Here is an 11,584-nt window from a genome sequence, read left to right as displayed (position 1 = left end):
CAGCACCCGTGTGGAGACCCCTGCCAGCGCTGAGATGCTTACACATTCACTCACTCGGCTTTCCTTCTGCAGTTGGAATCACAGTGTGTGTTTTGTGAGATAGAGAAGGACTTTGTGGTTTGGTGTTGGACATATGGGTTAATGGGTTAATGGGTTAATGTTGGACTTGTGGGAAGCACTGGGTTGGGATATTTTCTGATGTGCACTTAACCTTTACATAAAACTCTCTCTTATACATGAGTTTATGTGGATTTGTTTATCTAAAGTACCCAGACTAACACAATGACCCTGATGGTGGCCAGAGCCGTGGAGATATGTCCACCACCACATGTCTACCACCATTGCCTCCACCTTTGCACCCACTGGCCTGTGATAGTCCTGCATTTTGCATCATTGCTGGTAACCGCGAGACTGAAGAGGGACTTATGAACTAATACTGGACTTATAGACTTGAGTTCGATAGGCTGGGATGTTTTTCTGATATATAAAGCCTTATTGATATAAAGTTCTTTCTTAGACATAAGAATGTCACTGGTTCTGTTTCTCTAGTTAATCTGACCTAACACATCCTCCACCTTACCTAGTTTTGAATTTGAGATCTAAATTGCCCAGTCACTGACTTGTAAATAAGATGATGTTCAGAGTCAGGGTAGTGAAGATTCTAGTACTTTAGTAAGCATTTGTATTGTACTAGTAACCATCTAGTAGTAAGTAATATCCTTAGTAAGAGGCAAATAAGAATTCCACTGGAAACTGTTAAAATTTAAATCTATTAAGAACTACAATATTTTATATTAGAATTTCAAATGAATGAGAAATTAATGGAAAAAAAGCTTTCACAATGCTTCAGTGACATATTTATAATCTTATCCTGTCTACCAATAATAATTAAACCGCTCCCTCCCTCCCTGTTAACCATTTAAACATGCTATACAGAAAATAGAAAAGGTAGAGTTAAGGAAACCAGAAAATATGAATTGTGATATTGCTGAGGAAATTATGTACAACCTATGATAAAGATAACATGTATTTGCTATTTTAAGTCAGGCTGACAACAGTGCCTGTCAAAATGAGCTCAGACATAAAAATTGTGAAAGGTGGCGCAGGACCAGGCAGTTTCCTCCTGTTATGCAGAAAGGTTGCTTACTGGTTTGAACGGACTCCACAACATAAATCAAAAAACAAATACACTACCGTCGAATCCATGCCGATTCATAGCGGCGTTATGGGGTAGAACTGCCCCCTGTGAGTTTCCAAGACTGTTAGCGCTTAAGGAGGGTAGAAAACCCAATCTTTCTCCTGGGGGCTGGTGGTTTCGAACTGCTGAACTTCAGACTCCTGGCCCAATGCCTTCCCACTACACCGCCACGGCACCTCCACAACAACGTGGACCTTACGTACTTGAATTCAGCACACTTGTTTTGGAATGTTGGCCTTTGTTCTCCACAGCAAGTCGCTTTGAAGTACAGTATAACCAAAGCCACCATGCCAGCTCCACTGCAGTCAGGCGCGCCAAGGAACCTCCTGGTAGGATTAGGTGAACGCCCGCGATGCAGCGCGCAGCCGCCGCCTACCTGGCGCCCCGCCCCCTCTGGCGCCGCCCACTGTCGGCCGACGTGACGTCACGCGGACCCACAATCCCTACCGCGCGCGCCGAGATCCCGCCGCTGCCGCCCGTTGCTAAGGCTGTGCGAAGGTCTTGGCCTCCGGCCGCGGGCTAGCATGTTGCCGAAAGCGAGGGTCCGGAGTCGCCCGAGCACCTTGGCGGAAAGGCAGCGGGAGCGAGGCCTGGGTGAGGAGACGCGGGCCGCCGCCGCCGCCGACGAGGTCCCGAGCACCTCCCGCGGGCTGGGCGGCTCCCAGGAGGCCCCGACCCCTAAGTCCCGGTTTTCCCGCGCCCCCCAGGGACCCCCCGGCGTGGGACCCAGGTCGCAGAAGCAGCTGGAACTGAAGGTGGCCGAGCTGGTGCAGTTCTTGCTAATTAAGGACCAGAAGAAGATTCCGATTAAGCGCACCGACATCCTGAAGCACGTCCTGGGAGACTACAAGGACGCTTACCAGGATCTCCTCAAACGCGCTGCCGAGCGCCTCGAGTACGTTTTCGGATACAAGTTGGTAGAACTCGAGCCCAAGAGTAACACCTACATCCTAATCAATACTTTGGAGCCGGTGGAGGAGGATGCCGAGGTGAGGGGTGACCAGGACACGCCCACCACCGGCCTCCTGATGATCGTTTTGGGACTTATTTTCATGAAGGGCAACACCATCAAGGAGACGGAAGTTTGGGACTTCCTGCGACGTTTAGGGGTGCTCCCCACTAAGAAGCACTTTGTTTTTGGGGACACAAAGAAGCTCATTACGGAAGACTTCGTGCGACAGCGTTACCTGGAATACCGGCGGATACCCCACACTGATCCTGTGGACTATGAACTGCAGTGGGGCCCACGAACCCACTTGGAAACTAGTAAGATGAAAGTTCTTAAATTTGTGGCCAAAGTCCATAACCAAGACCCCAAGGACTGGCCGGCGCAGTATTGTGAGGCGTTGTCGGATGAGGCTGCCCGCGCCAGACCTGTGCCCCAGCCGAATGCCCCAGCTCCGGCCGTGTGAAAGCGACGTCTTTTCAGGGGTGCTCGTGGAGGCGGACCCAGAGAGCGGTGTGGCTGAAGACACTTAGATATATGTAGCTTTACGATATGCTTGCAACGTTTTGTTCTTTTTCATCTTGTAAGTTAACTGTTCCAAATCAACATTTATAAAATTTTTTAAATCCCTAGAAGGATTGTTAAAATTGAAACTAAGCTTTTTTAGCAAATGCTAGATTTTTTTTTCCTTGCCGTGCTTTATTGTCTGTATTTTGTATTAAAAAATGTTTCTAGCTCTGTAAAACTAACTGGAAAACCTTGTGCCGTGATCTGAAACAGATGCATAAGAAAGAACAGAAATAAAAAACGAAAAATTTTTGTACCAAGAAAAAAATTAAATGACTATTTTCTGCCGCCTTTAACTAGGGAAAAGAAAAATCTATACATTTAAAAAGTCAAATGTCTTTGCCTTTATTCTTACAGAAACAGCAATTTTATTTTTGTGTGTATGAAAGCATTTTACCTTTCTCCAAACAATGTACATAATGTGTTTTCTCCTTACCTAGCTGTGTTACTAGGTTTTATCTTTTTTCATTTGCTGTTACAGTTATAATAAACACAATTTTTGAAGTAGTTAAGCAGTCTTTTTTTGAGTTACGGGTAAAGAGAAATTTTTGGCTTAACACCAGCATCTTTTAAAAGTTAAGACCACTTAGGTTGCATGCAGTAGCAGAAGTATAGTTTTGTAGATGCTTTTATATATGAATGTGCATATTGGTAAAATACACCTCTCCAGATGGTTCATACCTTTTGAACAGTTATAAAAATTAATCATGTGTGCTTAGGATTCAGCATGTGTGGGCTCAAATGCTGGCCCTACTTCTAACTAAGTTTAGATGGGTTACTTAATCTGGAAACAGATGGTTCTTTGCCTGTAAATATAGTAGTCAATGCATAGCTCATGTGTGCTAGTGTGATATTAGATGTAGTAATATATGAAAAGTAACAACTCTTTTAGCTGTTATTTTGTTCCTTAATTTATTTTTTGTGTTTGATTCTTGATCTGTAGCTGCGTTTTTTAAATTACCTGGATCTGAATCATTTCTAGACATGAAATACTGATTTACAAGTTATGCTTGTTTTTCTAGTCTGACTCCATTGTATAATTTTATGGAAAAGTAAGCAAGTGGTTTATGGCAGGGACAATTCTGAGTTCAGTTGTACTCAGAGCAGCGGGAACATTATAGCCCCCGAGGGCTGTAAGATAACGGAGTACATACAAAAGGGTTTGTGTTGTTTGATAAGCAGTTTGAGTTCTGGCTTATTTTAATTTAATGCCAGGGTAGTTTGGGTAGGTTTTAAACTCTCAAGATCTTGATGCATGTAATGAGGAATATACAGTGAAACCTGTGTGAGCTGGCACTGCAAGGAGCTGCTTTGTTTTTCCTGATCTCTAACGTTTTCCACCTGCTATGAATGGAAAACATTTGCGTTTTCCTTCTCTGACAAATACCTGCTTTACCCAGGTTTTACTGTGTGTCAGAGTGTGTTTTATGAACTAAATGAGATACATTTCATTTAGTGAAAACTCAGTAAATGTTCACTATTTATTCCACCCTATTAATTGGATGTCTTGGACATTATAAACTCAGAATGTTAGATCTAGAAAGCATTTTAAAAATCCAAAAGTCTCTACATGTTTGAAGACTGAATAGAACTAGGTCAAGAACTCAAATTTAAATCCCTGTTCAATACAGTTTATTTAGGCTCTTTTGCAATAAGGAACAGTTTTATTAATTCATTTCAAGCATTAGAGTAAAATCATACCAGTTCGGCCTTCTGAGAGAATATTAAACAGAGCTGCAATCCCTAACAGGGATTCATTCTCTCAATGCATTCCTCCAAAGTACCTAGCGCAACATACTTACAGATAAAAAGGCAACAAATATTTTAGTCAGCGGATGAATATATTGATTTTGGGAGAAGATGCAAATTAACCAGAAGCCTTTCCGGTGGGGTGGAGGAATGTGATAGGTCGTGTGCTTGATTTTATTTTCTTGAAATCATATTTGCATTTATTTTATAAATGGAGTTCAGTTGGACCTTGAAGAAGACTTCTTAATCTACTTTTTATTTCAATGTATAAATTAGTTTTTGGCTCTGCATCCTGCCTGTCCATTCCAACTCCATTGTTCAGCTTTCTCATGTTGCCCCAGCACTTACTTTTCTACTCAACCTGGTAACTGAATTTAGAAGACAGTGGCTCCACGTATTGACTGTCAGTTACATCTGGGGCTACTGTCTTCTCACATTTTTCTAGTAGAAATGTTCATAATTTACTAAGAAAAAAATATTCCAGAATTCAAATTATAAAATATCATATGCCAGATCAAGCCCTTATGTCTTTTCCTCAACTTTCTCAGAGGTAAAAGTGTGTAGATATGCCATTGTATAATGTTAATATTTTTACTATATAGCGGTATATACATAAACATATAGCATGACAAAATTTTTGCAACTAATCCAAATAGTGTTATACTGTACATATCCTTTTGCAACTTTCTTCAGTCTCCATTATGTTTTCTAAGATTTAACTGTGTTAAGTTATGAAGCACCCCACCATTTTTTTGTCTACCCCCTCCTACCACCACCTTATCTTTTGAACATTTGTTTTAACCATCTTATTTTCAACCTTTCTAATAGGTATATAGTGATAATTTATTGTGGTTTTTACTTTGCCTCTGTTAGTGGTTACTCTTCTTTTACTCACGTCTGTTCCCTCCCTCTTGGCCTCCCTCTTTTTTCTAGCTCTCTCTGCTATTCAAGGTTCTTGTTTGCCTTTAAAATTATTTTTATCTGGTATGCCTTGATCAAGGGCAATGTAACCAAGAGAAATTACTGAAACCCAAAAGAAGGCTGAGGATGATAGTGGGACAAGAGGAAAGTAAAAGGAAATAGAGGAAAGAACTAGGAGGCAAAGGGCATTTATAGAGGTCTAAATATAGGTATGTACATATGTAAATATATATATATGTAAATATATATATATATGATGAGGGGGAATAGATCTATGTGCATATATTTATAGGTTTAGTATTAAGGTAGCAGATGGACATTGAGCCTCTACTCAAGTACTCCCTCAATGCAAGAACACTTTGTTCAATAAACTGGCATTCTATGATGCTCACCTTCCCAACACGATCGCTGAAGACAAAGCAAGTACATAAGCAAATGCGGTGACGAAAGCTGATGGTGTCCCGCTATCAAAAGATATAGATAGCATCTGGGGTCTTAAAGGCTTGAAGGTAAACAAGCAGCCATCTAGCTCAGAAGCAACAAAGCTTTCATGGAAGAAACACACCAGCCTGTGTGATCACAAGGTGTCAAGGGATTAGGGATCAAAGGACAAAAAAAACCATATCATTGTGAATGAAGAACAGTGCGGAGTGAGGACCCAAGACCCATTTGTAGACAACTGGACATCCCCTTACAGAAGGGTCACAGGGAGGAAATGAGCTAGTCAGGGTGCAGTGTAGCAACGATGAAACATACAACTATCCTAATAGCTGTGCTCTGGAGGCGCAGATCTGTTTTGAAGTCTTGAGCAGTTTCTGGAACGTAACGCTAGAAGGGAAATTTGCGAATCAGTTCAGTGGTCTTGTGATAACATCTAATTTCATGAAATGCTTAGGACCAGGCCTGTAATGATGAGTTTTTTTCACCCCTCCAGTAACATTGTTCTATAATATGAGATGGGTACAAATATGATTTTCTCCTAGTCAGCTGGCCAAGTAACTCTCTTCTCCATTCCTTGGTATGGACAAGGACATGTGTACAGGGATTCATCAGCTTGTTGAAATATTTCAATGATATTTTATTGATTCCTTGAGTTTTGTTTCTGGCTAATGCTTTCAGGGCAGCTTGAATTTCTTGCTTTAGCATTATTGATTCTTGCTCGTATGCTACCTAAAATGGTGGAATGTCAACTAGTTCTTTTTGGTACAGTGACTCTGTGTATTCCTTCCATCTCTTGATACTTCCTTCATCATTCAATACTTTGCCCATAGAATCTTTCAATATTTCATTTTGAGGCTTGATTTTTTACTTGTGTTCTTTCAGTTTATGATATGCTGAACGTGTGCTTCGTTTTAATTACTTCATCACTGCAGTACAGCAGACCACTAGCTAAAATCCAAACATTTCTAACCACATGTTAGAAAATGTCATTTTAGAATTTTCCTTTGGCTTCTTGAGCCCCCTATTGAAAATTTCTATTCGGCTCTTTGAGTTCATAATTTCTTCCAATTACTTTAGCTACTCTACAATTAAGAGCACTTTCAGAGTCATTTTTGATGTCCACTTTAATCTCTTTCTTGCCTTTTTAATGACCTTTTTCTTTCTTCATGAATGATGTTCTTGATGTCCTCCCACAGCTCATCAGCTCTTCTGTCGTTAGTGTTCAATGCCTCAAACCTATTATTGAGATATTCTTCAAATTCCGGTGTGATAAACTCAGGGTCGTACTTTGGCTCTTGTGGGCTTGTTTTCATTTTCTTCAGCTATAACCTGAACTTACAAAAGGTTCCAGTCACCTTCTGGCCTGGTTTAAATTGCTAAAATTGAGCCTCTCCAATTTCTTCCTACAGGTGCAGTCAATCTGATTTCTTTGTATTCCATCTAAAGAAAACCTGTGTGGTCACCTTTTATGTTGTTGAAAAATGGTGTTTGCTTTGAATGAATTGTTGGGCTTGTAAAGTTCTATCATGTGATCTCCAGCTGCATTTCTATCACTAAGACCATATTTTCCAACTATTGTTCCTTTCTCCTTCCAACTTTTGCATTCCAATCACTCTTAATGCATCTTGATTTCACGTTGACCAATTTCAATTGGTAGAACTCTTCAATTACTTCACTGCAGTACAGCAGACCACTAGCTAAAATCCAAACAGAAGGTCATATATCAGCCAAATAGCAAAAAGAAAAAAAAAATTCCAGAGTCCACATACTGTATAAGCAAGGCACATCACTAATGAATCTTCCTTCCAGTTGATTGGCTCATAGAAGACCTCATCATGGAAGTTATCACGTTATATGAGATTGCGCTATGGATCATAGAGGACTGCCATACCCTAACCGTCAGAGCTAGTGATAAAGAAATTGAAGGGTTCAGTCTTGCGGCCAGAGGCCTCCTGTGTAACCGTTCAATCTTAGAATCGTCTGTCCCCATAATTTTTAATATATATATATAAACTTCCATGATTTTACTATTTTAGATAACCCCACCTAAGGCAACCTATAACATATACAAAGATTAAAGTAATATTCAAACACCTCATCCAAAGATAATCTCATGATTAGGTTCTTTCACTGGTAAGTTTTATCAATTGTAAGAAAAATTATCATCAATCATTCGCAAACACGCCTCAAAAATAAAAAAGGAAGGGACACTTCCCAGCTCATCCTGTGAGTCCCTGACGCCAAGACCAAGGCCACCACTAGGAGAGTGTAGATTAGTGTATCTTATGAGTACATTCACAGCAATGGTTACATAATAGCCAATTAAATCCAGACATTTATAAGAAAAGGATTTTACACCGTGATCAAGTGATTTTTATCCTAAAAATACAAGGTTGATTCAACATGCCAAAAAACAATTAGTGTAATCCATATAACTATGGAACATAAGGCAAAACCCACATGATTACCTCAACAGATGCAGAAAAGACACTTTAAATCTTACATCTAAAAACTATTAAAAAATATCCAACAAGCTAAAAATAAAAAGCATTTTTCTCAATCTGGTAAAGGACATTAAAAAAAATACAGCCAACATTATGGTAAAATACTGAAAACTTTACCCTAAGATTTTGAACAAGACAAAAATGTCTGTTTTCACTTTTACTCAAGATTGTTCGTAGGGTTTTAGAAACGATAATTAAGCAAGAAAAAGAAATGAGAGACGGAAATATGCCCACCTACTAACAAGCATGGGAAGATCTGAGCAAGTCCTGGAGAGCGTCTACTAGGAGGGCTATCCTGCACCTCCTGGAAGTGACAATATCAACGAAGTGCACCAACGTTTTTAAAGTGGGAGGTCAGCAAGACCTGCTGGCTGATTCCTGTTTACAATCGACCCGTGGCATCAACCGCTTCTGTGTACCCACCACCATCTTCCTGGCACAAACCAAACTTCCTCAGCCCTGAGCTAACTCAGCCAGCCAAACTTCTTGGTTTGCTGGCCTCTCAGCACTCTGCTTAGATAGCAGACTGCATGGCGGCTTGGTGTAGACATTTTCAGTACCCAAGCAATACTTATTTTCATTTTTATCTCGCTGCCAGCTTGCTTTTCTCCTTACCCCATGTGCCCCTTTCCCACACACTACATACACATACACACAACAGCGCTCGCTACCAAAGGAAACTGAATATCACTCACTCAAAGACTCAAACAGACTGCTGTCAAGTCAATACTGACTCATCACAACCCTATCAGACAGGGTAGTACCACTGCGCATGAATTTCAAGAGTGTACCTCTTAAAAAGCTAGAAATCCCTATCTTATCTCACAAGGAGCAACTGGCATGTACATATGTATAGGATGGTGGGGAAATAGATCTACGTGTATATATTTATAGGTTTAGTATTAAGGTAGCATCTGAACATTGGGCCTCCACTCAAGTACTTACTCAGTGCAAGAACCTTTTGTTCTATTAAATTGGCATTCCATGATGCATACCTTCCTGACATGATTGTTGAAGACAAATGTGTGCATAAGCAAATGTGGTGAAGAAAGCTATCAAAAGATACAGTGTCTGGAGTCTTAAAGGCTTGCAGGTAAACAAGCAGCCATCTAGCTGAGAAGCAACAATGCCCACATGGAAGAAGCACACCAGCCTGTGTGACCACAAGGTGTCGAAGGGATCAGGTATCAGGCATCAAAGAACAAAAAATCATATCATTGTAATGAGGGTGGGTGCAGAGTGGAGACCCAAAACCTATCTGTAGGCAACTGGACACCCCCTTACAGAAGGGTCTCAGGAGGAGATGAGCCATTCAGGGTGCAGGGTATCAACGATGAAACATACAACTTTCCTCTAGTTCTTAAATGCTTCCCCCGCCCCACTATCATGATCCCAATTCTACCTTACAAATCTGGCTAGACCAGAGGATGTACAGATAGGAACTGGAAACACAGGGAATTCAGGACAGATGATCCCTTCAGGACCAGTGGTGATACCTGGAGGGTTGAGGGAAGGTCGGGTAGAAAGGGGGAATCAATTACAGGGATCTACATATAACCTCCTCCCTGGGGGATGGACAACAGAAAAGTGGGTGAAGGGAGATGTTGGACAGTGTAAGACATGACAAAATAATAGTAATTTATAAATTATCAAGGGTTCATCATGGAGTGGGCAGTGGGGAGGGGGGGGGAATGAGGAGCTGATACCAAGGACTCAAGTAGAAAGCAAATGTTTTGAAAATGATGATGGCAACAAATGTACAAATGTGCTTGACACAATGTATGTATGTATTGTGATAAGAATTGTAGGAGCCCCCAATAAAATGATTAAAAAAACATAAATAAAAGGTGGGCAAAGGATATAAATAGACAATTCACAAGGGGTGACACTCCCATGCATAACAGATACATCAGGAGATGCTCGTGATCACTAGCCATCCCAGAGATGCAAATTTAAACAGCAGTGAGATATCACCCACAGTGATAGCCCAATTGAAACTAAATAAGTAATAATAAAATAAAACAGAACAACAAATGCTGAGGAAAGTGTGAAGAGATTGGAAGTCTTATACACTGTTGTTAGTTGCAAACTTGTACAACAATTATGGGAACCTAACGTAAACAACTGGAAATAGAAGTACCATGCCACCCAGCAATACCCCTGCTAGGCCATATCAGAAGGATCTGATTTGAAAATCTCGCTAAGCAAACTAGGCTTTACCTAAAACTCACCTGTAGCAAATTTAAGGAACTGATATACTTCCTTGCCCTTAAGGCTGTTTTCAACCCTAGGATGGGAAGAAGCAGATAATTGCTATTCCAATAGGATTGATGGTCCTTCGACGTTGGTTCAGATCTCTTACTGTAAAGGTGTCCAATGAATGGGGGCTTAGAACTATCATTAATTTACTATTTTAATGCTCCCTTTGCATTCTTAATGACACGTTAGTCTGCCAGGCATGGTTCTGTAGTTGTGAAGCAATGTTATTGAAAGTTTTGCCCTATCGACAGTGAAATCCCTTGTTCCAAATCCTCTTGTGAATCAGACAGTTCCCTATCAATGTACGACTGCAACCATTGTTGGATGACCTTCAGCAAAATTTTACCTGCATGTGATATCAATGATATTGATCTATAGTCTGAGCATTCTGTTGGGTCATCTTTCTTTTGAATGGGCACAAATACGGACCACTTCCAGTCAGGTAGTCAAGTTTTCTTCCACATTTCCTGGCATAGATGAGTGGATCAACACAATGGCTACAACAATGGGCTCAGTCATTGAACAATTGTGAGGATGATGCAGGAATGTTCAGTGTTGCATTCTATTGTGCATAAGGTCACAATGCATCGGAGCTGACTGGATGTCACCTAACAACACAGATGAGAGTGGAAGCCCATAGCCCATTTGCAGGGTTCACACATAAATTAAGCCTCAAGGGAATCTCCTCTAACCATCAACAAGGATGTGACTAGCCTTGCTATCATGCAGAGTGCAGTAGAAAGCAGATTATTGAAGATGCAATTGTGCTAAAAAATAACACTTTATCATATGATCTTTTTCTGACCCATTTTAAATTTACATTAGTTTTTTTTTTCTTTTTTTTTGTGTGAGAGAGTGAGTCAGTGAATGAGAGTGAGTGAGTGAGTGAATGAGAGAGTGAATTAGAGAGTGAGTGAGTGAATGAGAGTGAGTGACAGTGAGTCAGTGAGAGAATGAGTGAGTGAATGAGAGAGTGAGTGAATGAGTGAGTGAGTGAGA

At 40.6% G+C, this 11,584-nt stretch overlaps 2 protein-coding genes and 1 long non-coding RNA gene across 3 annotated transcripts in view; 2 read left to right on the top strand and 1 right to left on the bottom strand.

Annotated features, from left to right (window-relative positions):
* LOC123521190 overlaps window positions 1-1,504 on the bottom strand; it is a 2,807-nt gene extending 1,303 nt beyond the window's left edge. Inside the window, exon 1 of the long non-coding RNA XR_006679661.1 lies at window positions 1,402-1,504. This is a non-coding gene — a long non-coding RNA (uncharacterized LOC123521190). The remainder of the gene's footprint in view (window positions 1-1,401) is intronic.
* The window catches only part of FAM189A1 (family with sequence similarity 189 member A1), a 166,035-nt gene that overhangs the window by 41,841 nt on the left and 112,610 nt on the right, over window positions 1-11,584 (top strand). The window lies entirely within an intron of this gene.
* On the top strand, window positions 1,655-3,218 carry NSMCE3 (NSE3 homolog, SMC5-SMC6 complex component). Its single transcript, XM_013003903.2, has one exon. The coding sequence runs from the start codon at window positions 1,723-1,725 to the stop codon at window positions 2,608-2,610; it is 888 nt and encodes a 295-aa protein (XP_012859357.1). The 5' UTR covers window positions 1,655-1,722; the 3' UTR covers window positions 2,611-3,218.

The sequence above is a fragment of the Echinops telfairi genome, unplaced genomic scaffold (genome assembly GCF_000313985.2).
Source record: "Echinops telfairi isolate 266 unplaced genomic scaffold, ASM31398v2 ScPeMD7_7475;HRSCAF=8513, whole genome shotgun sequence".
Classification (NCBI taxonomy): domain Eukaryota; kingdom Metazoa; phylum Chordata; class Mammalia; order Afrosoricida; family Tenrecidae; genus Echinops; species Echinops telfairi.
This window is presented reverse-complemented; position numbering and strand designations above follow the sequence as displayed.